Source organism: Budorcas taxicolor, chromosome 19 (genome assembly GCF_023091745.1).
Source record: "Budorcas taxicolor isolate Tak-1 chromosome 19, Takin1.1, whole genome shotgun sequence".
Lineage (NCBI taxonomy): Eukaryota > Metazoa > Chordata > Mammalia > Artiodactyla > Bovidae > Budorcas > Budorcas taxicolor.
In genome coordinates, this window is record NC_068928.1 from 43762927 (window position 1) to 43788869 (window position 25943).

The following is a 25943-nucleotide window of genomic DNA, read 5'->3' on the forward strand; positions in this document are numbered from 1 at the left end:
GAGCAGGAGATCTGTGCTGGAGTCAGGACATTCTCCCCAGTCCCCAGGAAGTCAGATCAAGATTGGGAATTTCTACAGATCTTTCATCTCTCCCTCCTCTGTTTGTGCTAATGGAGGGTCCCTGCCTGCTGGTCATTTTCAGATGTGAGTGCCCATCTGGAGCAATGTGGAGACACTGACCAGCCACTATCGAGCAGCGTCAACCCAGAGAGTGGGCAGAGTTGGACAATGGACATTTCTGAGGCCAGATGGAGAAACTGGGTGAAGCTCTTGTGATCAACACAGAAAGCCTTTCTGTGGGAGCTGGGGATTTCAGTGGTTGAAAGAGAACAGGCTAAATAGAGGAACAGAGAGATGGAGCATGTGGGAGCAGTGGTGTGAGAGAGCAACGGGTAGTATGGAAGCCAGACTGTCCCTCTGTTTCCCCCACCTTCCCTAAAGGATGCAACCACCTAAAAGACGCAACCAGCACTGTAAATCAACTATACTTCAATTTAAAAAAATAAACACGGAAAATGGATGCAACCAGCTTTTCTGGCTTTGAAGAGAGGGTTGGTGGCACCCTGCAGCAATTCTAGCAACCAAGGGGTTAATCCTCAAACCAGCTGCCTCTGGGGTGGTGTGAGGAGGTAGGACTCAGAAGCAGTTACTTGGCACCACTATGGGCATCAGCTCTACTGCTGGGAACCTCCACAGAGCCCAGGCCCTTAGCTGCCAGTCTACTCTCCACTCTTTGTCCCGACGGGTTCCAGGCTCAGGGCTCCTACGGCTCCTTCTGAATTCCCATCCCCCACCCTACAGCGGTGGACTCCGCCGGCTGGCGCAGAAGAACCAAGCCCGGGGGCAGACAGATACGCAGTTTCCGACTGCTCCTTGGTCTCCAGGGTCTCTGGACGCAGACCTGGCCTGGCCTCACTGGGAATGCCGATAGACAACGGGTGGGCTGAGGGGGCCGGGATAAAGGTGAGGAGAAATGAGAAGACATCTGAGATAGACACCACTGATCAGAGGTCAGAAACAAGGGAGTAGAGGCGTCGGGACGCAGAGACGCGAGACGTGGGGTCCTGGGCTCTGAGCCTGGGGGTGGAGGGCAAGCCAGAAGCCCCCTTTCTTCCTTCCAATCGCTGCCTCTCCCTGGGACCCTCTCGGCGCTCCTTGAGGCCCCTGTCCCTTCCCCTCCCCCTCCAAATCCTGCACCCTCTGCGGATTGGTCCCCGGCCTGCCAGGGGGCGGGGCTCGAGGGCTTTGACGTCACCGGCCGAGGGGGGCGGGCAGCTAGGGGAGGGGGTGACGGGCCCCGGCTCAGCACCTCGGAGAGTTCCCTCCCCGGCCTTGTTTTGCTTCGGAATCGCCGCCGGGGGAGAGAGCCAGGGGGCCGGGCAACACGCGCAGCGGCTGGAGGATGGCCGTGGAGGGGTCGATGTGCCCCGGCGGGCAGAGGGCCCAGCGGTGATCCGGCGGTGGGGGGGCCGGGGCGCCGGGCAGGGTGAGGGGCAGCTGGCGGCGGCAGCAGTGGCCACACATCTGGATGGAAGCGAGCTTTGTCCAGACCACCATGGCTCTGGGGTTGTCCTCCAAGAAAGCGTCTTCCCGCAATGTGGCCGTGGAGCGCAGGAACCTGATCACCGTGTGCAGGTGGGCACCGCCGGCGGGCGGGGGTGGGGTGGTCAAGGAGAGGCGACGGGGCCGGCTGGATGCGAGGATGCACAGCAGACGCGAAGAAAAGGGAGGCAGCCCAGGGTTAAGAGGAGCCCGCGTCCGCTATCCTCAGACCCAGGCTTGGAGAGGGTCTAGAGGTCTGGCCCCTACCCTTCTAGGCCAGACCAGGCCAGGCCTGTGCCCAGCCTGGGGCCTGGAGGGTGAGGGGTGTTTAATTGGCACGGCAGCTTCCTGTGAGAACCAGGAAGTGACATTGTCTGTGAGGGGGAGGGGTGGGGAGGGCTGGCTCCCTTGCTGGGGGCGGGAGCTGGGTGGGCAGAGAAGAACTGATGGGAGAGGGGAACGAACGCCCTCCAAGCATGTCCTCACTCCCATCCCTGCCAACCTGGCCTCTCTGGGGTAGGGCTTTTCTGGGAGATTTCTCAATGCTCAAATCCTGGAGCAGGGGTGGTGCCCTCCTCCATCTCTAGGCAGTTGCAGCCCATGGCAGGGTCAACCGGGCATGTAGGTGAAGTCCTGGAATCCATCCAGTGAAGGCACAGCACTGCCCCTGTGGTGGGAAGGAGTGAGGGTCTGATCGCAGAAGCTGTGTTCTCCCGGGTCCAAGGGGAGGAGATTGGGAGGGCCGAGGTTCCCAAGGGTGGGGTTGTCGCAGTGTTGGGAAGACTTGCCCGCTTTCTTGGGGCCCAGAAAGTGAACCTTCCCACTCCCCAGCCCTGCAGTGGCTCACTCTCCCCTCCCTGAAGCCAGGAATGACCAGTCCTCAGCCCCTACCTGTGCTCATCTCTCCCCCTTGGAGCCCCCTGCCAACTGCCTTCTCCACCTGCAGTCTCCCCTCTGCCCCACGCCACCTCTGAGGGCTCAGCTGTCTTCCCTTGCCAGACCCACCTGCCTGCATACCAGCCGTGGTCCTGCTCCTTCCCCCGGGGATCAGTGCCCACCTGATGCCCTGGGTCTGTCTCCTGCAACTCTTCCAGGTTCCTGGGTGCACACTCAGCTCTACTACGTCTGTCTCATACCATTATATCCCCAGTGCCTAGCATGGTGCTGTGCACACATGACCTCTGTAAAAATGCCTGGAACGTTAGAGAAGGAATGAGTGTGGCAGTGGCCCAGCCCAAATGCAGGCCTCTGCCTCCATGCTCACCTCCCAGGCCCTGCTAGTGTGGTGTAAAACACAGACAGTCCTAGGTTCAGGCTTTTCTTCAGTTTTTAGCTGTACCACTTTGCGGAAGTCTCCTAACCACTCTGAGCCTTGGGTGTCTCACCATCTCCATCGTAGGTGTAACAGCCACACCAAGGAATGGTAATGACATGATGCACGTTGGAGCCTAGTCCTGCACCTGGCACATGAAAACAGCCCGTCCCTATGCCATCCTTCCTGTCCCTCTCATCTCTCTTGACCTCCTAGGTTCTTCTTCCTTCTCTTGCCTGCCAGGACAGCTGGGACTGTTGAAAGTGTAGGGAAGGGACAAACGCCTCTGGGCCTCAGCTGCAGAAGCTGACGTTCTGGGGGACTGGAAGTGGGGTTAGAGCTGGAATGTGAGGGATAGAGTTGGCGGGGCAGGGGTGATTGCGAGCATGACAGAGGCTCAGAAACCCCTCTGGTCCCTGCCGCCTCATCACAGTCACGTGGTTTGCCTCCAGCTCTGGGAACAGTTCCCTTTAGCAGGCCAAGGGCTCCCCTGGGCCCTGGTTGCCCTGTCTCCATGGTAACCTGCAGCAGCCACTGCACCTCTGAGCAGGGAACACACCATGGGGCTCCTGGGGGCGATGACCAGCACCACAGCACCCCTGAGGACAGATGGCAGATGGCTGCCATGCTGAAACCAGCCACAGGCCCCCACTGAGGTCTGACCCAAATGGCCAGAAGACATCACAGGAGCAGGGCTGTATAATAAAGTCCGGATAATGCCCTAAACACAGACTCCTTCCGGTCATGCCATTAATGGCCCAGTTCCTTACCACACCTGCCCCATGGCTTGCTCACTCACCTTCTCCCAGACTTTTCCCGGAATTTGAACCAAAATTTGATGAGACAAGTACTATTGCTCTTGTTTACACCTGGGGAATATGGGCCTTGGAGAGATTAAGTGACTTGTCCAAGGCCACAAAGGTACCACCAGGACACAGGATTTGAGTCCATCCAGGTTGCCTCCCTTGGTACAACCCCAGCACTGACCTGACTCTTATCTCAGGCCAGACCAACTCAAAGGAAGGGAGTGAGGTCTGTGGGGTTAGTTGTGCCATTGGCCTAGAGCCTTGGCGGCCAGTGTTCGAGGGCTGGAGCCCAGAGCGGAGGACAGAGTGTGGAGGAGTCAGGGGCTGCTTGGGGCCTCACTGATCCTGACATCCACCAGGAGGCCCCAGAAAGGGCAAGGGCATTGGGATCAGACATACCTGTTGACGCCTCACAAGCTGTGTGACTTTGAACAAATCAGTCAGTCTCTTAGACCCTTCAGTTATCTTATCTGTAAAATCGGGGTGATGGTGATACTAAGAGGACCTCCCTCCCAAGGCTGTCAGGATAGATGAGATGACACATACAGAGTATAACGCTGGGCACATTACAGGACTGGATGAGCTTAGAGAAAGAAGGATGGTGCCAAGCAGCCCCCATGTCCCTGGATACATCCTCCCTGCTGTACCACCCACAGAGGGGCCATGATGGGATGCTGGGAACCAGGTCCTCATCCCTGCCCCACCCCACTGCAGCGATGGCAGGTGGAGAATGCAGGCGTAGGGACTGCAGAGGGAGCCCAGGCTTTGGGTGGATTGGAGGGAGGGTGGGGGTTGCTGAGCTCCAGTCTCTCAGCCCCATTGGCTTCCCTTGGCTTCTTTCCTCTCTGAGAGGCCAGGTGTCCGGGCCCTCAGGCCCCCTTCCAGAGATCTGCTGCCAGTGCCCCTTCCCACCCATTGTGTGTGTCAGACCCGCGCCCTGCACCTCCCCCGGCCCAGCTCTGCACTGCCTGGTTCTGGGCAGCTGGTGTGTGGGTGGCCAAGCTAGGAAGGAAAAGGGGGAAGGGGGGCATCTGTGTGCTGGGGGTCCACCTGGCCACCCATGCATGCCCACGCTCCATGTGCTTGGTGCAACTCACATGCTCTGGCACAGGTGACCCCAGCCCCACCCCAGAAGGGACTGGAGAATGTTCTAGCAATAGCAGAAGGCAGCTCAGGACAGGGGCACAAAGCAGCTCCCACCTCTGAGTCAACCCCCACCCTTCTCTGACAGAGAGGATGCAACTCCAAAGGGTGGGTGATCAGGAAGAGGCTCTGGGCTGGCCCCCTGGCTCTGGGCTCCTCATCCTTCTACCTGTTGTTTCATCCCCTCTCATACCTTGTTCCTGAAGCTTCCCTTCTCTGCCTATCACCTCTCCGTCACCCACTGTGTCAATCAATCTCCCATCTGCACCCTGCTCACTCACATCACAGTCCCTCTCTGGTCACTACAGCCCCACTAGTCCCCCACCCTCTTTCCCTCTGCCTCCCTACCACATCCGTGCTCCTGGTGATCTCTTCTTATCCTGCCTTTTACCCCCATTACCCTGTCTTGTCACCTGACACCCCACTGCCCCTTCTCCCTCCCTCTCACCCAGGTTCTCTGTGAAAACCCTGCTGGAGAAGTACACAACGGAGCCCATCGATGACTCATCCGAGGAGTTTGTGAATTTCGCAGCCATCTTAGAGCAGATTCTCAGCCACCGTTTCAAAGGTGGGTCCAGGTTCCTGTCCCCTATTGCTCCCAGCTACCCCTTTCTGAGCTACTCTGTGGCTGTCTGAACCCCATTCCTGGTCCCAATTCTAGGTCATGCACAGAAGCTCAAGCACAGAGCTGGGAAGGGGGGGCACAATACAAGGGGTACCCACAAGCCCCAGCAGTGGGCCTTTGTGTACATGCATGTGTGGGTACGTCTGTTTGGGGCAGGCGTGACGCACATGCATGGCTACTTTTATTTATGCATGTGGATGCCCCATGACGTGGACCCTCTCCAAACTCCCTGGTCTTGCTGAGCCCGCTCCCTGCCCTGGCTCAGCCTGTGCGCCAGCAGGTCCGGTGAGCTGGTTCAGCTCAGATGGGCAGCGAGGCTTTTGGGACTACATCCGCCTGGCCTGCAGCAAAGTGCCCAACAACTGTGTGAGCAGCATCGAGAACATGGAAAACATCAGTACTGCCCGGGCCAAGGTGAGGGGCCTGCAGCGGGCAGGGCCAGGGCAGCTGCTCCCTCCTCTGGATACAGAGGGGCTGCTTGCTTCTTGGTCCTCGCCCCAGCCCACAGGCCCTGGGGAGAAGGGCCACAGGAGGTCCAGACCCAGGGGCACACACATGGGTCCCTCTGGGGCAGCCAGTAAAAGTGAACGTGCTTTCCAGGGCCGGGCATGGATCCGGGTGGCACTGATGGAGAAACGCATGTCGGAATACATCACCACAGCCCTGCGGGACACTCGGACCACCAGGTCAGACCCCCTCAATCAGTGTGGACCACAAGTCTCAGGGTGTACATTCATTGCCTAAACACACTTGATCTTTAAGTTGTGGCAGCAACCTTCAGTATCTGGACTACAACTACCAGCATGCACTGCTAGTTTCCCTCTCCCAGACCATCCACCCATCAGCTGGGCCAGCCCGTCCCAGAACACACTTTTAGCACTACCATCATCTCTTCCAAGTCAAATTCATTATCCCCCATGACCCCAGTGCTGGTCTCACGCACACAGCTCTGGACAAGCCTCAACTATGTATTGTTTTACTTGTTGGCCTCGTTCCATGACCTATAGCGCACAGCTCTACCTGCTCTGCAAACAGCAGCAGTCCTGTACTTGCTACCCATGGACTACAGAGTCCCAGGGGACAGAGTTTCGGTCCATACACTGTGGGTCTGCAGAGACTTTGGGTCTGGGAGGCAGGGTCACAGGCAAGATGTGCCAAAGGGGAAAATGAGTACAGTGGGGACATGTGCCTCGCTACCCCCCTCACGTGGTCACACCCAACCTGATGTTTTTAGCTGCAGTGTATCTCTGGTGTGTCCTCACATTTCAGGATTCACATTAACATATATTAAAAAAAAATTGACTGTATGCCAAAACACTTCCCTGGTAGCTCAGACGGTAGAGAATCTGCCTACAATGCAGGAAACCTGGGTTCTATTCCTGGGTCACGAAGATCCCCTGGAGACGGGAATGGCAACCCACTCCAGTATTCTTGTCTGGAGAGTCCCATGGACAGAGGAGCCTGGTAGGCTACTGTCCATGGGGTTGCAAAGAGTGGGACACGACTGAGAGACAAACACTTCACTATATGCCAAGCACTGTTTGGGACTTGTTTCCTGATTTTAAGGATCTGGGTGACTCTGTACTTGGTGGAGAAGGGGTAGTTCAGAGGGATGGAGGTCGAATCTCAGGGGACATGCGCTTTAATAGGTGGGAGACACAGGTGCTATCCCCAGTAGGCCCCAGCCTGAGGGGGAGACACAGTGAGGGGTGAGCAGGAAAAAAGATACCTCCTTCCTCCAGGCAAGGTTTGTGATAAGCCAACAGGAGAAGCCCTGAGGTGTGGGGGTCCCTGGGAAGACTACATTGCCGGTACCTCCCTCCTCCCCACAGACGCTTCTACGACTCAGGAGCCATCATGATGCGGGAGGAAGCCACGGTCCTCACTGGGATGCTGATCGGACTGAGCGCCATAGACTTCAGGTGGGGTCTGGGTGGCGGTGGCGGGTCGCCGTGACGGTGGGTGGGATTGGGGTTGTTTCTCTGCGAAAGTCCACACTCCCATCCTCTCATACCTGCCCCCCACCCTGTGGCTGCTCTGCCCCCAGCTTCTGCCTAAAGGGCGAAGTGCTGGACGGGAAGACCCCCGTGGTCATCGACTACACGCCCTACCTAAAGTTCACTCAGAGGTAAGCAGCCCAATTGTTGCGATTGTTGCGGAGGTGGGTGGGTGCGGACAGACGACCGCCCTGAGGGGTGGGGATGGCGGGCGGGAGGCAAGCGGTCTGGCATCATGCCGCCCCCCTCCCCGCCCCCCGCTCCCGGCCCAAGAGGCTCGTCTGTGTAACTGTGTAACCTTGGTTGTGTAACTGCTCCCTCCCTCAAGCTACGACTACTTGACGGACGAGGAGGAGCGGCACAGCGCCGAGAGCAGCACGAGCGAGGACAACTCGCCCGAGCACCCGTACCTGCCGCTCGTCACCGACGAGGACAGCTGGTACAGCAAGTGGCACAAGATGGAACAGAAGTTCCGCATTGTCTACGCGCAGAAGGTGTGCGGCGCGCGGCGTGGGCGGGGCGTGGACCGGGCGAGCCCGGCAGAAGGCGGGGCGGGCGGCCGCGGGGACGCCCTTCTCTCGCCGCCGGGGCTGAGCTGGCGCCCCGCAGGGCTACCTGGAGGAGCTGGTGCGTCTGCGCGAGTCGCAGCTGAAGGACCTGGAGGCGGAGAACCGGCGGCTGCAACTGCAGCTGGAGGAGGCGGCGGCGCAGAACCAGCGGGAGAAGCGGGAGCTGGAAGGCGTGATCCTGGAGCTGCAGGAGCAGCTGTGAGTGCCGCCGCCGCGGCCCTGACCCCTGTCCCCCGCCACCCCGACCACATCGCCCCCGCTGACTCTAACATCACCTTTCCTGATGCCAACCACCAACATCAGACCACTGAGCCCGATACCGCCACCCTGAGATCCCCTTCCCCGGGCGACCTGGCTTTATTCTCAACATAAGACCCGCCCCAAGCCGGCTCCCCATCCTTAGCTACGAGACACCAGCTAGAATGGCCACTCAGCAGTACTCCTGGGATTCCGGCACTACAGGAGCTCCAGTATTACTCACAAGCATCTCTAATTAATAGTATACAAGGCCCTTCAACATGATTGCATCATTCCCTCTGTTCAACACGTCTGAACAGCAACTTAGGCCCACTGAGCATCATCAGGCACAGTGACCCCCGACCTCACTTTTACCCATCCTTCTAACAGTTCCTCTTTAAACGTTTTCATCACCCTGAGGCCTCCCAGCCTGATCCCCTGACACCCCATTACTCTTCATGATCCCTGCACTGCTCTGCACCCACCTGCCCGCCACCCTAACTCTGACATCTCATTATTCTGCTAAACCTCAACATAAGTGCTCTAATTCCTATCACCTCTGTGACCCCCCAGTACACTCCACTGACTCCCAGGATCTGCCCCACTGACTCTCAACATTTGTAATGTTTCTGCCACCCAGGTTTCAATCCTAGCCCTTCCCCCCACCTCTCTCTGAGCCCTTCTTCCCCACTTCTGCTCCCTCTTCCAGCCAGGCCTGACCCCCCCTCCCCATCCCAGGACAGGTCTGATCCCTGGTGACCACGCCCCCCTGGCCCAGGGTTCCAAGGACCTCACCACACGCCTGGTCAACCAATGGCCATCACTGGGCACACTCAGTGGGGCCGAGGGTGCCAACAACCCCAAGCTCTACCGGAGGTAAGCCCCAGCCAGACTCAGCCTGAGCTCAGTGCTGGACCCTCGTCTCCTACAGAAGAGGGGCGCTGGGGGCTGTGGGCCTCTGTCCGCCCACTGGCTCTCTCTGCTTTGCCACAGACACAGTTTCATGAGCACGGAGCCCCTGTCTGCTGAAGCCAGTCTAAGCTCGGACTCCCAGCGCCTGGGAGAGGGCAAGCGGGACGAGGAGCCCTGGGGCCCCATCGGTGAGCCCCCCAATCCAGCACCCAGTATCCACTCCGAAAGGGCTGAGGCCAGGCCTTGGGTCTCGTAGTCAGGCCCCAGCCATTTCCCTCATTCACTCAACCCTGCCTGGGAGCTTAGCACAGCAACTGAGAGCTTGGTTTGGGGTTTCAGGCAGACCCTGGCACAAGTCCCAGCTGCGCCTTCTCTGGTCGTGGGAGCTTGGTCATTGAGTCCACCTTGCTGAGCCCTTCGTATCTGTAAAATGGGGGTGCTGACTAGAACAGTCACCAGTGTTGGCAAATGGTGAGGGCTCCATTACATCCTCAAAGGCCCCACAAAGGCCCTACAGATCCTTCGGGAGTTCTTTGCCGAACTATTTTGCTCTTATTTCCTGCGCTCTATGAACCAGTTGCCTGACCATTGTTTCCCCCTTCTCTTTGGCTGCCAGGAAGCTCAGAACCAAATTAGTGGCTCCCTTCAAGCGAATGTCCAGGACTTCAAGCATGCATTTTGTGTTGCCCTCCCTCCTTGGCTTCACCTGGCTTTCCCACCCTAGTTTCCCTGGTGCCTGGACCGCCTGTCTTTTCTTTCTAAAATCCACACCGCACTGGATGACCCTAGAACTTCCTTGAGACGAGGCAGGCTATGGACCGTGGAACCCCGCCACACTGTGTCTGTGATTGTCCGTGTGTCTGTCTCCCCATCAGACTGTGAGCTCCATGAGGGCAGGGACCGTGTCTCGTCCGCTCTCTGTATCCCCCGCACTTGGAACCGAACAAGTGCTCACCATGTGTTTAATAAACGGACAAAGAGACGATGAACCCTCAGGGGGAGACAGAGACATAAACTGACGATTACAATACAGTGTCTGTCCCCAGCTCTGTGCATGACAGCGCCAGGTGCTCTTCCCAGGTTTCACTGCAAAAGGCCAGCGCTCCAAGAATGAGGGTCTCCTGGCGGGTGACCCGAGGGCTGTCCCTCCACTGCCTGCACCCGAGCACCGCCCACCACTCACTTGCGGAGGCTGGTTGGCTCGGCCTCACCCGCCCTCTCTCCCCAGGGAAGGACCCCACGCCCTCCATGCTGGGCCTCTGCGGCTCCCTGGCCTCCATCCCCAGCTGCAAGTCCCTGGCGAGCTTCAAATCCAACGAGTGCCTGGTGAGCGACAGTCCGGAGGGCAGCCCGGCACTGAGCCCCAGCTGAGGAGCGGCGTGGGCAGCGCCAGCCCCACCTGTCGCCCTTCCTCAGAGCCTCCCCAACCCAGGCCACCCCCCAGAGAACGCTGCCCACTCAGCCAGGAGTCTCTCTGGAGACACCCTTTGCTTCTAGCCCAGTTCAGCTTCTTGCCCATGGAGGCCGGAGCTGCGGAGGGAGGCCGCTGGGGCCGAGAGGCAGGGGCACCGAGGCCACGGGGAGCCCTCAGGAAGCTGCTTCTTCCGGTGACCCCGATGCCTGGTTAGCTCCCAGCTGGACTCTCCTTCGCTCATCACCCCACCCTCCTCGGGCTGGCGGCCCAGCCTCAGCAGCCCCACCTCCCATGCCTCTTACGTCTGCCCCTGTGTATGCCCTAGAATCACTCCTTTCTCAGCCCCCTGGCTGGGGGCAGGGGGGGTGGGCAGCTATGAGGGTATCAGGCAAATAAAAACCAGAGGACTGAGGGCGGCCTTGTCTGTGGAGGGGCTGGGACAGGGGGCCCGCTCCTGAAGTTGGCAGAATGTGGTAGAGTTAGTGCTGGGCCCACCACCAGGTGATGCTGGACCCGCTAAACCCTGGAAACAGACTGGCCAGAATAATTCAGGGAACGGGTGGCTTTTGGTATGAAGTGTCTGAAATAGTAGGTCAGCCCAGGGAAACACCAAAATGTGTTAAGGACCCCTTGGATAACTCATCTACCCCAGGCAGAGAAGTTGGACATCCTGGGTAGGGAGTGGGGGGTGGGGCAGAGACGGAGAAGGCAAGCCCTGGCAGGGCCCCATTTCCCATCCATTACCTTGAGCAATTCAGCTTTGGCCTAAAGGTCTAGACTCTTCCATTAGGCCAAAGCCTGGCATTGAAGCCACCTTCCTTCCTGGGTTATCACTTAAGTGTGCCCTTGGGTAAAGGTCTCACCCCCACCGGCTCTCATAACATCACAGGAGGGCTCCTCTACAGGAGGAGCAGCCAAAGCCAACGTCAAGGTCCCTTCCAGGCCTCTTCTGTGCAAATCGCTCACCAAGCCCTGTTTTTCCACCCAACCCAGACACCTTCTGCAGTCACAAGCACTGGAAAGAAGTTTATCATCTTTAGACTCAACAAATTAACAGGAGTGGGTGCAGACTACGCCAGGCCCAGGGTTTTGTGGCTCCTAGAGACAGGCTCACTTACAGCAAACCCACAGGGAAATGAGGGGAGAAGTGAGCAGATTTGGTCTTGAACTTGAGGGGAGAGAGTGATGATTCTCAGGGCCGGGGAATGGGGAACAGCAGGAAGCAGTCGGGGGTTGGTGGGGTGCTCTGGGTGGGTGCAGAGGGGCATTCCCCTACCCCTGGGGCTGAGTGGGGAGGAAAGAGAAATGAGGCCCCTCCCCTCAGTGCTGAAGGAAAAGGCACTTGGCTCAGTCTCCTCCTGCCCCACCCCGTCCATGGAAGAGGTAGGGTCCTTGTCCCCTCGCTCCTTTCAAGGGCTCAGAAGCTGTTCCCTGTTGAGCCTCTGGAAGAAGCTTTTGCCGAACTCATAAGTGCTGATCATGATGGCGCAGGAAGGGGCGGCCTTGATGATCCTCGGGAGGAAGCCTGCAGTGGAGGGGAAGCTAGGGTCAGAGGTCGAGTCCCAGGGAGCACCAACTTCACCAGGGTGTGGACATACACACAAAGACGCCCACCTGCAAAGAGGCCCCTGGTGCCTGACTCGGCCAGGATCCTCCGGAGCAGCAGCCACGTGGAGTCGGTGTGCGGAGACATCACTGCAAATCCAGGCCCAATAAGACCCCGCGGGGCACCCCCAGCCCTGCCCCACACCAGCCAGGGCTCCTCACCTCTCACAGCCTCCACTGCTCCTAGCGCGACCTGGCGCTGAGTCTTCACCACGTCGAAGGGTAGAGTCAGGGTGGCTGCCACCTGGCGGGGTGCAGACAGGCTTGTCTCCATTCCCAGGACCCCCGTCCCTTGCATCCAGCCGGGGCCTCCTGGCCTTAGCTAGAACATCCCTAGGTGAATGGAGTGAGCGTACCCTGGACAGGCACGCAAAGATTCTTTTCCAGAGCATCTCCAACAACCCTTTGGTCACCTCAAGGACACATCAATGGCCTCACTCGCAGCATGATCAACTCACCATCCCTGAGATGCCGCCAGCGACAAAGCTGATGCCCACGGAGGTCTGGTCCTTTGGCCTGAGCCCACTCAGCCAGCTCTTCACCAGCTCATAGTTGAACCAGTACAGAGCTTGGGGGGGTGGGGGAGCACTCATTAGAGACTGGGAGGGCGGTGGGGTAGGCCCAGACTTCCCATCTCCCACAGACCTACATCACGACTACTCCCTCCCAATTATGAAGCCTACATGCTATGTGCCAGTGGATTTCACAGGCCCTGGGCAGGAAGCGTCTCATGAAAATGTGGGGCCCACTTCACACGTGAGATGGATACTCATGGCTCAGAGAAGTTACATGATTTATAGATTAGTAGCAGCAAAACTGGGGCTTAGCTATAGACCTCCTAGGGCCCCTCACCTCAACCCCTGCACTCCAGGTGCCTACCTGAGAAGGGCACATCCCGAAGGGCAGTGGGACCCCAGCCCAGCCAGAGTGAGCGCCAGCCACCCTGAGCCACAGCTGCTCGGACACAGGTCCCCAGCTCCCGGTATGATAAGTGCTGAGCCTGCAGCTTTGTCCGCACCAGCTCTAGGGGGCTGATCACAGTCACGGTGCCCACTGCGGGGAATGGGAGGATGGGTCAGCTCACAGGTCCCAGTGGCAGCCCTCCCAGAGTCTGGGGGTCTTGAATATCCCCCCACCCCAAGGCTGGCAGAGGTTGGGAGTCTGGACTGGGCTCCTGCACGGGGGGTGGTCAAAAGGAGATGGCGGGCCCAGGGCTGTGCTCACAGCGAGCCAGTGCGCCAGCCACCATGGGAGCGTAGAGGTCAGAGGTCAGGGCTCGACCACACAGGAAGGCCTTGAGTTGGTCGTAGGCGGTGAAGTAGGCGGCAGTGGCTGGCACAGTCATCACCCTGGGGGTGTGTATAGGTTAGCCAAGACTCTCCAAAGCTCCCAAACCTCCCAAGGTTCCCTGATCCCACTCAGCCAGCCAACGTTGGGAGTAAGAGGTCGGAATGAGGGGATCAGGGGAGGTAAGCCGCAGAACTGGGGTGCTCACAGGGTGGCTGGGAGGCCGCTCCACAGGGTCCTGGTACCCTCATGTCGCACAATCTTCACAAAAGCATCCTGGTCATGCAGACACGAGCCCGAAAGGAGAAAGGATGAAATGAACAAGGCTTGTGGCAGGGCTGGCCCAGGCTGGGCCCTCCTGATGCCCTCACTTCTACCCAGGAGCTCTTTAGGCCTCTACACATGTAACTCCCTATTTGATTCAGCCCTGGGTGTTTGGAAGGAATGATGCTAAAGCTGAAACTCCAGTACTTTGGCCACCTCATGCGAAGAGTTGACTCATTGGAAAAGACTCTGATGCTGGGAGGGATTGGGGGCAGGAGGAGAAGGGGACGACCCAGGATGAGATGGCTGGATGGTATCACGGACTCGATGGACGTGAGTCTGAGTGAACTCCGGGAGATAGTGATGGACAGGAAGGCCTGGCGTGCTGCAATTCATGGGGTCGCAAAGAGTCGGACACGACTGAGCGAGTGAACTGAACTGAACTGAGACTCCTACTTGGGCTTCCCAGGTAGTGCTACTGTTAAGAACACGCCTGCCAATGCGGGAGACATAAGAGACATGGGTTCAAGCCCTGGGTTGGGAAGATAACCTGGAACAGGAAACAGCAACCCACTCCAGTACTGGTGCCTGGAATATTCCATGGGCAGAGCAGCCTGTGGGCTACAGTCGATGGGGGTCTCAAAGAGTCGGACACGACTGAGCATGGAACACGAGAGACTCCTAATCACCTTTCAAACCTAGTGAAGGCCCTGCCCCCTCAGGGGAGCGCTTCCCAAAATGAACTGGCCATCTCTACATGCTTTAGGCTACCCACTGTTTTCTGGGTCTGCTGCCCTACCAATCTGTATCCCTCCAAATGCCTACAGACCCATCCAGGGGCACAGCTGCTCCTCACCATGGTACCAGTGAAGCGAGTGGGATCCTGAAACCAGGTGGCACAGCGGGCACCATTTGGGCACAGGTAGAGGGGCTCTAGGACACCACTGCAGTACAGGAGGCACTTCCCTGTGGATCGGAGAGAGGAGGGCACTGGGGAAGGGGTGGAGGCGTCAGAAAGATAGGGCCCTGGGACCTCATAGGGAGGTGGCGAGCTCCCATCCCTGGAGGGCCAGCGGACCCTGGGGTCCCTGAGTGGACGTTTTAGTGTAGGACAGAGGGCTGGCTGATAAGATCTAGAAGTGTGTGCCAGTCCACAGCTGTGGGGCCCCCATGTGCCCTGAGAGACCGGGACACTTCTTCCCGTGAACCCTTACAGGCTCCCTGTGGTGCGGGGCACTCACATTTGGCGTAGGAGAGGCTCCAGAGTCTGGAGGGAGGCATCAGCTCTAAAACACAAGACGGTATCTCAAGTCAGAAGTGTCCCCCACCTGCCCCCAGGCACCCCATCCCTGGGGAACCCTGCACCCTCATTGGCTCCAAGGTCAGGCACTCACCACTGGCCACTGAAGGGCGCTGAGACTGCAAGCGTACCTTCACCACATCCAGGGGGGTCACTAGGGGAGGAGGGCAGGGCTGGAGGCTCCTTCAGGACCCCTCCCTGACCCCTCATCCAGAGCCAAGTCACTTGTCAACGTCTGGTCAGCCCCAGCCCCCAGCTGCTCCCACCCCACTTTCCCCACGTCTTACTGAAGAGGGAGGTGACCACAGCCCCCGCGCCAGATGCCACCATTTGTTGGAGGGGGCTAATGCCCCCTGGGTCCTGGTCAGCCATCTTGTAGCTTCAGTTCTGAAAAGCAAGTGTCAACTGGAGCAAAAATCAGAGTCAGGAAGGGGAAGAAAGGAGGCAGGGGTCCCTGGGGACACTACAGGGACTCTCACCCCATTCACTCACTGAGTATGAGTTTCTCACGACCACTTTCTAAAGCAGTTATTCTCAGCTTCTCCTTGCTGGGGGCGTGGGGGTGGGGAACATGCTCAGAGAGGTGAGTTGACCGGCCCAAGGTCACACTGGGAGTAGTCAGCAAGGAAACTGGGCGAGTCACCCATCAGTTAATGGACAATAACGGCCCACCGCCATTCCCTCTCCCTCGCCACACCGGCGCACTGTGATCCAGTTCAGTGCAGGTGCCCCGGCAGGCCTGGGTACCAACGATCAAAACGCCTGAGCCGCCCTCCACTCCAGCGCCCAGGCCCGAGATGGGTGCATGCGAGCCTCGAGGCACAGCGTGGAGAGGTGAGGCCCGGAGGTGAGGGAAAGGGAACAAATCTGAGGGCGGCGAAGGGTCCATCCCCTTTCCTGGGACTGAAGGTGAGGACTCCCAGACCTCCCCCGCACCCGTCCTCTCGAGGCCCGAAGGGCCAGGCCCCGGGGCCGAAGGGTAAAGACGAATTTCTCTGCTCTCTCTCGCGAGCCGGGATGGTGGCGTGGGGGTGGGGGGTAGGCTAGGCCGATAGTGCTTGAAATAGGAATAGGACGACAAGATCGCTCTTCACCCCTCAGAGACATTCTGTTCCGACTCCTCGCGCAGGGAGCGCCCGGTGGGGCCGACTAGGTCGCCCCGCGACTCCCGGCTCCCAGCCCAGGCCCGCCCGGCTCAGCCTCCCTCGGACCCCTAGGGACCCAACTCCCGCCTCTGCCTCCCGCTTGGCCCTCAGCCTTGGTTCCGTCCCGCCCACCTGGCTCTAGGCCGGTGCTCGAGCGGCGCGGTGCCCGGGGCCGGGCGGACCCATAGCGGCTCCGCCGCCAGTGCGGGCTCCGCGCGCGCTCACTCGGCGCCGAGGCCGACTCGGAAAGCGGCCGAGCTCGCCCCGCCCCCGGGTGGCCCTGTGAGGCCCCGCCCCCTCGGGCCGACCGACCGTTTGCCCGGAGTGCCGCTGGCCCGCCCACTCGCGGCCTCCTCCCTGTCCCGCGCTAGCCGGAACCCGCTCGGCTGGTGCCCAGTCCCGCCCGCGCGCCAAGGTCGTGTGTCTCCACGCCGCGCTCGACCTGGCGGCAGCGCTGTACTTGACAACTTATTGTCCCCAACACCCCCCCCACCAATACCCCGGCAGAACGCTGCTCCCGCAAGCTTTCCAAACGAGCATGGGTAACGCACTTCCCCCGTTTTCTTCATTCGCGGGCCGGAAGAGATTTGAATCAATTCTTTCAGGATCGCGAGGGCGATCAGATAGTGATGGCAAACATCAACCCACCCGGCTCTTTGTTGAGGTTTTTACAACTTCATGACGATCGTATCAAACAGGGTCGTCCCCATTTAACAGACAATCCACCGAGGTTGCAACGCCAAAACCACTTGACAAACTGCGGGGTACCATGCGGGTGTGGGCGATGGAGTTAGCGAGTAAGCAACTGAAGCCAGACAGGCTGGCCCAAGGAGCGGCTGGCCTGGGAGCCCCTGTGAGATCTGGGTTTAACCTGGGCTTCGTCCCACCTCCTTGTGACCCTGGGCAAGTTACAAAAGATTTCTTACTTTGCACTGAGATAGGATCAAGTAGGGGGAAAAGGGACCAACATTTCTGTGTTGGTTACTCTCACAAAACCTATTTCTACGTCTCAACAGTTATAGAAATAGATTATTATTCGCCTTTCCCATTTTACGGAAGACGAAACTGAGGGTCAAAGTTAAGAACCAGGAATTCGAACTGGACAAATACCAAACCCCTCCCCTCAAATTGTCTCTCCGGGGTGACAGGTTGGCGTAAATCCTGTAACAACGAAGTCTCCGATCCTGCTTCTCAGGAGACTCATTTTTCTCCCGGGCCAGCCCCGTTAGCCGAGACCCCACCAACTGCCTCGCCTTTAAAACTTCGTTCGCTCACTGATTATTTGTTCTAACAGAAAAACGAACACGGGCTATGAGCCTGCGCCTTTAAGAATGGTAGGCCGTGACTCTGACGTCACTTGCTTCTCCGCCTCTCACCCCCAGAACGGTTGCTTCCCGACCCGGAGTAACCCAGCCAGCGGGTGCACGCCGGATTAGCACGTGGATTCCATGGGGCCAACCATGCGCTTTCCCTGAGAAAAGTCTTTGCGGCTCTTCGAGGCTAGGAAACCCGAAGTGGGGGCGGGGAGTGACCGGTGAAGTGCTGCTGGTCTAAAGGGCCCCGAGAGAAGGCGCCATTTACATTCCCTTCTTATACCAAGTGAATTTTGAAACGACACAAAATCATTTTATAAACTGTCAGGGAGAGAGCCCAGCCGCAATTAAGGTCCTTTACCGCCTTACAGACATAGCTTACAAACAGTTTCACAGCCATCAGCCAAGAGGTATCTCTTCCCATTTTACAGAGGAAGAGACAAGTCCTTGTGTGTAATGACTCCTGGTGTGGAGTAGAACCCAGACTTCTCCCATGCACTCTTCCCATTCTACGGTGAGAAAATGAGGACCCTAGAGGTCAAGTTGCATCGAAATCACATGAGAGCAGCAGGCTCTCTGCTCCTGGCAAAGGTTTACTCAGGCCTTAGGTCTCAAGAACTCTAAGATACAGGACGTGCAGGCCCGCACCACTTACCTGCCTCAAGATCAGAGCTCTAGGAGGCCAGGAACTGGTTCCAGTCTGAGCTGCCTCCTGCAGCAGCTGTGGGACATCTAGCAAATATCTAGAGGTTTTTAAGCCATTTATAAAATGAGCTGATGGGGATCAAAATACCTGCACCTCCCAGCAATTTTGTATTTTATGAGTTAATAGCTCTAACGTACATAAAGCCCTGTCTGGCACTTGGCAAGCAGTAAGTGACTGTTACTATTACTGTTGTTTAGTTGCTAAGTCCTGTCTGACTCTGCAGCCCCATGGGCTGTAGCCTGCCAGGCTCCTCTGTCCATGGGATTTCCCAGGCAAGAATACTGGAGTGGGTTGCGATGTCCTTCTCCAGGGGATCTGCCTGACACAGGAATCAAACCTGTGTCTCCTGCATTAGCAGGTGAACTCTTTACCACTGAGACGCCTGGGGAAAGCACTGTTATTATTCATTGTCCCCTCCCCCTTGGCACAGAAATCTCTGGAAAGGGTCTTTAGAGCAACCAGGATTCTGATCCTAAATGCAGGTGCAGATAGTGATGACTCCTCACATGCCTTCTTCCCAGAGCAATGTAGCTCAACCAGGAATCAAACCTGGTGATCTCTGAGCCTCAGTCTCCTTCACAATAGAAGGAGGGGCTTGCACTCCATGCATTTCTGAGTTTCTTCTTGCAAAAGGGTGCTTTTGAGATTTGTCACTACACCTGTTTCCTCAGCTGAAAGATGAGGTCACCTGCCTGCTGATTTACAGACTCTTAGCTAAAGACAAGTCTGTAAGAAGCTAAGTAAAGAGTCAACAAATAGTTCTGTGGCCCCACCCAGAGCTGAGCAGATTAAAGCCCCTGCCATACCCTACAGTAAATGCTTTGAGGCTGAGAAAACCTTGGGCACCAAAGGTCAGCACACTGGCAGCAGTGTGGGTAGCTGCGAGAAGTTATTTACCACTGGAGCCGATGGAGGTGCCATCCAAGGGCAATCAGAGCAACTTCAGGGTGGAGCCACAGCTTGAGATGCTCGTAACTGTGGGGCCCTGGCTAGACTGGCCTGCCCTGAGAAGCAAGCCTAGAGTCCTGAGGAGGAGACGGCCACTGTCCTGGCTGACTCAGCCATGGTTCACACTGACCAGGCACCCAAAAGTCCTTCTAGAGGCAGCATGTGGCCCCATGTGGCCATCACCAGCCTCCTTGTCAGATGGAAAAAACAGATATTCCTTTCAACTGTAAAAGGGGAGAAAACAGTACCAGCCCCAGGGGTTATCTCAGGGACTGATGAACAAGTCCTTGCCTGGCACTGGGGAAGGGATATAAACAGAAGATAGTTTATTGTGAGGCTCAGTTCTTCCAGGGCAAGCCCCAGCTTGCACCCCTAGGGCCTAGGAAGACATTTAGGGCCCTGAAGTAGGGCTCAGGTTCCTCGCATGGACTCTACCAGCACCTCTGAGTTTAGAGCCAGAACTGTGCCCACCAGAAGTGCCTTGCTGGAGGTCAGTCCCCAAGCTTCTGGATCACAGAACCAGAGAAAAGTGATCCAAACTCTGGTGATGGTGGCTTAGCTGGTAAGTTGTGTCCGACTCTCATGACCCCATGGACTGTAGCCCGCCTGGCTCCTCAGCTGAATTCTAGGCCCCCAGCTAAATGCCAAGTCGGAGCTTTGATTGAGCCCAGTGGGCAGGGAGGGGTGGGGAAGTTAGTATTGTATTGTGTATTGATTAGTCAAGCCCGACTCTTTTGCAACCCCGTGGACTGTAGCCCACCAGGCTCCACTGTCCTTGGGATTTCCCAGGCAAGAATACTGGAGTGTTGACATTTCCTTCTCCAGGGAATCTTCTCGACCCAGGGATTGAACCCACGTCTCCTACATTGGCAGGAGGATTCTTTACTACTGAGTCACCAGGGAAGCCTGGGGGAGTTAGAGAGGACTTTATTATGACAACTGGAGAAAACTGAAGAAGGCCTGTATGGTCAATATTATTTTATCAACATTAAATTTCTTGAGTGTGGTAAGTATACAGCCCGTTTGTAGGAGCATGCCCTTGTTCTCAGGAAATGTTCTTAGGAGTGCTGAGGGGTAAATATCTGCAACTTAGTCTCAAATGATTCAGCAAAAAGAAAGAAATAAGGCCAATGTAGCAAAATGTGAGGAGAAGGCAATGGCACCCTACTCCAGTACTCTTGCCTGGAAAATCCCATGGATGGAGGAGCCTGGTAGGCTGCAGTCCATGGGGTCGCGAAGAGGCAGACACGACTGAAGTGTCTTAGCAGCAGCAGCAGCAAAATGTGAAACAACTGTGGATCAAAGCGAAGGGTATGTGCTACTCACTGTACAGTTCTCAAAGTTTTTCTGAAGTTTTAAAAGGTTTCAAAATTAAAAGCGGGTGGGGAAAAGGATTTCTCCCTCTGAAATATATATGTATGGTATATGTACATATATATAAATAGTGCTAGTGGTAAAGAACCCACCTGCCAAGGCAGGTAAACATGAGACCTGGGTTCGATCCTGGGTCTGGAAGATCCCCTGGAGAAGGAAATGGCAGCCGATTCCAGCTTTCTTGCCTGAAGAATCCCATGGACAGAGGATCCTGGTGAGCTGCAGTCCACAGAGTTGCAAAGAGTCAGACGTGACTGAAGGGACTTAGCACGCATGTACAGAATCAGAAGGCAACGAAGCTGGGAATTCCCTGGAGGTCCAGAGGTTAGAACTTTCACTGTGAAGGGCTTGGGTTCAGTCCCCGTTCATGGAACTGTGCATAAGAAAAAACAAAAAACACAACAAAACTGTCTTTCATTTTTTGTAGGTTAAAAAAATATAAGAAATAAATGTAATAGCTAGAACCAGCCCAGCTGCAGAGAGTCCTCTATCTGACCCCCACCCCAGACCTCCCTGGCTTGAGAAGGTGGGCTGGGGAATTTCTGGACACCCAAGGCTTGAATAGGGGGACCGGGGTGTGGTCTGAGGGGATGGCCTCTAGAGGGGAATAGTCCTGGCTAAGACTCTGTAGAATTGCCTTCCCCCCGTCCTGCCGGGAACTCAGGACAGGCTCTCTGTACTCTGCTGGAGGAATGTGGATTAATCTACCTCGGAAGAGGGCAGTTTTGAGCCATAATTATCAAAATTCCACATACCCAAGCCTGGCGCTAAAGGTCAAGAATCCGCCTGCCAGTGCAGGTTAGAAGATGGGGAAGATCCTCTGGAGAGGGGAATGGCAATCCACTCAAATATTTTTGCCTGGAGAGTCCCATGGACTCAGCCAGGCCACTTGTGAACATTCCTCGGCTGATTGGCTTGCTACTGTGCACAGCAAGTTTCCTTAACCGTAGCCCTGTGTGTAACGGCAGAAAGCCGTGGAAAGGGACTGCCTGACAATATTTCCGTATAACAAACACCACCCTACAAGAGATGCTGATCACCGCCGAGTGTAAAACCTCAAAGGTGTTAAATTGAAAAGCGGGCAGTTGTTCTCGATCGGAGCTCTACTGCCCCCTAGGGGAAGTTTGGGGAATTTAAGGGACCGTCTATAGTTTTCGAAGTTCCTGAGGCCCTGGCATTTTGATAGAGTGCAGGGCAGGGATACTCAATGTCCTGTAAAGTATAGGGCAGACTGACATAACAAGAATTTATCCCCATACACCTCTCAGCTTTCCTCTGTCTTTCTGGACAACAGCATGCTTTCTTCCCTCGGTGTTCATGAAGGACTGGTCCCAAGAGCCCCTGCACATACCAAAATCCAGAGATGCTTGAGTTCCTTATATAAAATGGCCTAGGAGAGTGAATACACCCAGCCCTTTGTATCCGCGGGTTTCACCTCTGTGGATTCAAAAAATCTGTTAGTAATTATCCGACCTGGAAGCCAGCTCTATTTCACCCGTGCCGTGAAGTGCTAAGTCACTTCAGTCGTGTCCAACTCCATTGCAACCCTATGAACTGTAGCCCACCAGGCTCCTCTGTCCATGGGATTCTCCAGGCAAGAATACTGGAGTTGATTGCCATTCCCTTCTCCAGAGGATCTTCCAGACCCAGGGATCGAACTGGCATGTCTTACATCTAACCTTCATTGGCAGGTGGGTTCTTTACCATTAGCGCCACCTCATCCACATCTTCTTAAATGATTTTATAATATATTGAATTTCCCAGGAATAAAACAATCATGCAGTCTTCAGGAAGACATGTGTTTGTCTCTGTTAGAACTTTACTGAAGATCACTGACCATTCAGAATGTCTGGTCTGTTGGCCGCCTGGCCGGTGTGAGCTGAGAAGCTGACACAGTACTCCAGCCCAGTCTCCATTTCCGGTTCTCCATCACCAGAGATTCATGGGCATCTGCAAATTTCTCTTCTTACATGGAGTCAAGCCTGAGCTTTCATGCACAGAAAATACATAATATTTTATTCTAAATTGCTTTCTTTTATTTTTCCTCTCTATTACAGTTTGCATTTCATACAGATTTTTTAAAATGTGCACAGGAAATTATACTATCTGTACATTTCACTTCTGAAAATGTATTGCAGGAGATTTAAAACTATATTACCAAAAGAAGACTTTGGATCTGACTCTGTTGAGAACCTCAGAAAGGACCAGGAGCTAACCAAGCACCAGTAGTCCCGTGTAGTGTCATTGCCTCCTGAGAGCTGCAGGCGCTGCTTCTCACTGGGACCAAGTCTGCCAGGAATATGCCAGCCTCCAGAACAGGGTGGCCATGGTGCAGGGCTGAGCCCACGTCTCTGCCACCCAAAGAGAGGAAGTGCAGTCCCAGCTGGGCCCAGACCATAGGCCTGACCTGTGTTCATCTCTCTCCCCCTCTCTCTCTTTGATATTTTTTTTCAGTGTTTGTCTTTTTCTCTCTTTAAAAATATTTGGGACTTCCCAGTGTTTAACGCTCCACACTTCCAAGGCAGGGCGTGTCGGTTTGATTCCTGATTGGGAAACCAAGATCCCATATGCCTCAGAGTGCCACCAAAAAAAAAAAAAGTTTGAGTGTACTGTTGTAAGCCCCAGGATATAGCAAGGAACAAGCCATTTGGGGTCCCTGCTAATATTTCTAATGCAGGAGATACACAGAAACAAGTGAATAAGACAACTGCAGACCTGGAGGACATTTGCAATTTGGTGAAAGCACTGAAACAGGTCATGTGATGGAGAGGCCCTGAGTTAGCCTAGAAAAAGGGAGCAGTAGGGGTTCAGGGAACATCGACGGGGATTAACCCTTGGTGAAGGCCAAGGGAGAGCAGGGCAGGCTGGGTTGAAGGCGAGTGCTCGGATGAGGGCTCGGATGTCACAGTAACTTACACCGAGGGAACAACTACGATGGTTACAAACACAGGCTCCGGACCAGACCTGGGTCCAGTTTCTGGTTTCACCCCTTCCCAACTACAGAGCCCCAGGAAAGTTGCTTAACCTCTCTGAGTCTTTATCCTTGCATCATAAGATGAGAATGATAATTGTACCTCCCTCACAAGGCTGTGTTAAAGATTAAAGGAGAGCTTAGTACGGAACCTTACACAACCTGAGTCTCCATAAACATCAGCCAGAACTACTTTTTAAAAACAGGAAATCCAGTATACCAGCGACCATCCTAACATAAGAAATTGAATTATCAAGTCCTCTGATGTGTATGTGAGCACAGATTTCTCTGCTAACTTGTTGGGGAAATTTGTCTCTTTTCTGGGCTTCATTTTCGTCATTTTTGAAATGGAAACAATAATTCTCTCAGCCCTACTTCCCTTTCAGGACTGCTGAGAGGTTTAAGATGACAGATGGGGCGTGTGAAGGAGGTTTGTGACCCGGAAAGGGTGACCCGGGTAGAGGAGGGGGGAGTTCCTTCCTGTCCTGCCTCTTCTCTCTGTTCCTCCTTGGGCTCCTGGACATGACGCTGACCTGACCTCTCTGAGTTTTCTGGGGAAGGCAGTTTTCCTTACTGAAGCCCTGGCCGTATCCGAGGTAGATCATTAGGTTAACAAGAGGAACTTCTTTGATGTCCTAAAAAGAATTCCTCCTCCCATTTAATGCGCCACTTTACAAGGTTTCTTTACATCTGTCATCCCATGTGACCCTCTCGTGACTGTGTAAGAGAGCATGTGGGGGTTACTGTGTACCCATCTTACAGATGAGGAAACAATCTCAGAGGAGTAAAGTGGCCTGTCCAAGTGACTTGGAGTGGGTGTCTCCTGATGCCTAGGGGGACTGCCTGGAGAAGGGACAGAGAACTCAGGTGGGCTGGAAGGGCTCGGGGTTGGAGGGGAGCACCTGGTTGAACTGGCATCAGCATCCAGGAAAGCCTGGAGATGTGGGCAAAAGCTCTGAGGTCTGATCAGCTTGGACTCGGATACTGTCGCCACTGCTAAGCAGTTGGCTGACCCTGGACAAGACCCTTAGAGTCTCATACATCCGTGAGATGGAGCTAATACTCTGTGGTGTTGTTAGAAGGACTCAGTGATGTGGAAGAGATGAGCCAGGCAAAACGTGGTCCTGATTCTTCCCTCCACTCCCCCCACCCAAGTTCATGAACATCCCAGCTCTAATTGTCAGTGAGTTAGCCGTGCCCACAACACAAGTTGTCCTGTCACTTCCGTGACCCAACCTGTCTACCTGCCCCCCTTGACAGCAGCTAGACGCCAAGTCTGGGAGTCCACAGGCAATGAAGCAACCACTCAGGGCCACAGCTGCCCCCGGGGCAATCTCAAGTTCAGAAAAAGCGACCAGGTGTGGAAAGTCTCTCCCTGTACCCGCAGGGAGGCATAACCCTGGCCAGACCACTATTGTTGCCCAGCCTTTCCCAAGCCTTCCATGGGAGGGGCAGGGTGTCCTTAGATGTGGGTGGAGGGCAGTCACCTTGAAGGAGCTTCGGAAGGGTTTGGTGGAACCTTAGCCTCTGTCTTGGGTTTGGCTGGATGTTTTCTTTTTCACTTGAGTGGTGTCAGATTTTCACATCGTTGATTTTGTAATTTTTGTTTGTTTCTTGTTTGGGTCATGCTGAACAGCTGATGGGATCATAGTTCCCTGACCAGGGATCGAACCTGGGCCCTCAGCAATAAAAGCATAGAGTCCTAACCACTGGCCCGCCAGGGAATTCCGTGATTTTGTACATTTACTTTGGAAAATGAATTTCAGTCCTGAATAAATGTGCTTTAGTCAGAATTCTCTCAAGCATAGGAGTTGTGGAGAAGGAGATGACAGCTTATAAAGGATGACTGTGTGCTTGGCAATTTTCATACGTCTGTGAGCACGTTCCATTCTCCCGAAGCCCTGGCAGGTAATTACAGTTACTCCATTTGACAGATGAAGGCATTTGGGGTCAAAGAAATAAGCCAAATTCACCCAGCTGGAACTTGAGATCAACAGGAAAAGATGAAATCTTGCTGCCCTGATCCCAGGCCACCGGCCATGTTTCCCGAAAAAGCTAATTCCCATCTTCAGGCACCAGGCACCTGCCTCTCCCGGATACCACTCTGGCTTCCTGGAGAGTCGCAGGGGTCAGTCCTTGCCTCAACCAACAAGTTCTTCTCCAGGTCACCCCCTTGCTCTCAGCACGTTAGAAACAAACTTTACCTGAGAAGGTGCCCTCCTCTCCCTCAGAAGCTGGGTGCTGACTCCATGTCTTGATGGGGGAAGTCAGCCCAGCTCACCCTACCCCATGTCTCTCTGTCCAGACCCCGTCCCTGAGGGGTTGATACTTCCTCTGCCCACTCCATCCTGGTCTCACTGAGAGATCCTGATGGTTTCAGCCTGAGGGGTGCCCTTCTCAGGAGTCTAAAATGGACAAGGTGCGAACAGCCCCTACTGGACAGGGTCCTGGACCCTGGACCAAGAGGATGCCA

At 55.6% G+C, this 25943-nt stretch overlaps 2 protein-coding genes across 4 annotated transcripts; one reads left to right on the forward strand and one right to left on the reverse strand.

Moving 5' to 3' along the window:
* The first annotated feature begins 1528 nt into the window (after positions 1–1528).
* On the forward strand, positions 1529–10514 carry RUNDC3A (RUN domain containing 3A). Its single transcript, XM_052658453.1, has 11 exons — positions 1529–1635; positions 5256–5371; positions 5709–5842; positions 6029–6114; positions 7261–7350; positions 7476–7556; positions 7754–7919; positions 8035–8192; positions 8970–9107; positions 9225–9331; positions 10372–10514. Exons 1-11 carry the CDS (start codon positions 1529–1531, stop codon positions 10512–10514), a joined length of 1326 nt encoding a protein of 441 aa, XP_052514413.1.
* A 1056-nt stretch (positions 10515–11570) lies between these two features.
* On the reverse strand, positions 11571–16425 carry SLC25A39 (solute carrier family 25 member 39). Of its 3 annotated transcripts, none has more exons than XM_052658456.1 (12): positions 16291–16425; positions 15301–15400; positions 15108–15167; positions 14955–14999; positions 14570–14679; positions 13658–13725; positions 13387–13511; positions 13042–13215; positions 12621–12730; positions 12325–12406; positions 12172–12252; positions 11571–12082 (listed from the first exon to the last, which is right to left on the reverse strand). In XM_052658456.1, exons 2-12 carry the CDS (start codon positions 15383–15385, stop codon positions 11967–11969), a joined length of 1056 nt encoding a protein of 351 aa, XP_052514416.1. In that variant the 5' UTR covers positions 15386–15400; positions 16291–16425; the 3' UTR covers positions 11571–11966. The 3 variants fall into 3 exon arrangements, with proteins under 3 accessions (XP_052514416.1, XP_052514414.1, XP_052514415.1); XM_052658454.1 differs by having other exon boundaries at positions 14570–14703; XM_052658455.1 differs by having other exon boundaries at positions 14570–14703; positions 15301–15418; positions 16291–16394.
* Between the last annotated feature and the right edge of the window lie 9518 nt (positions 16426–25943).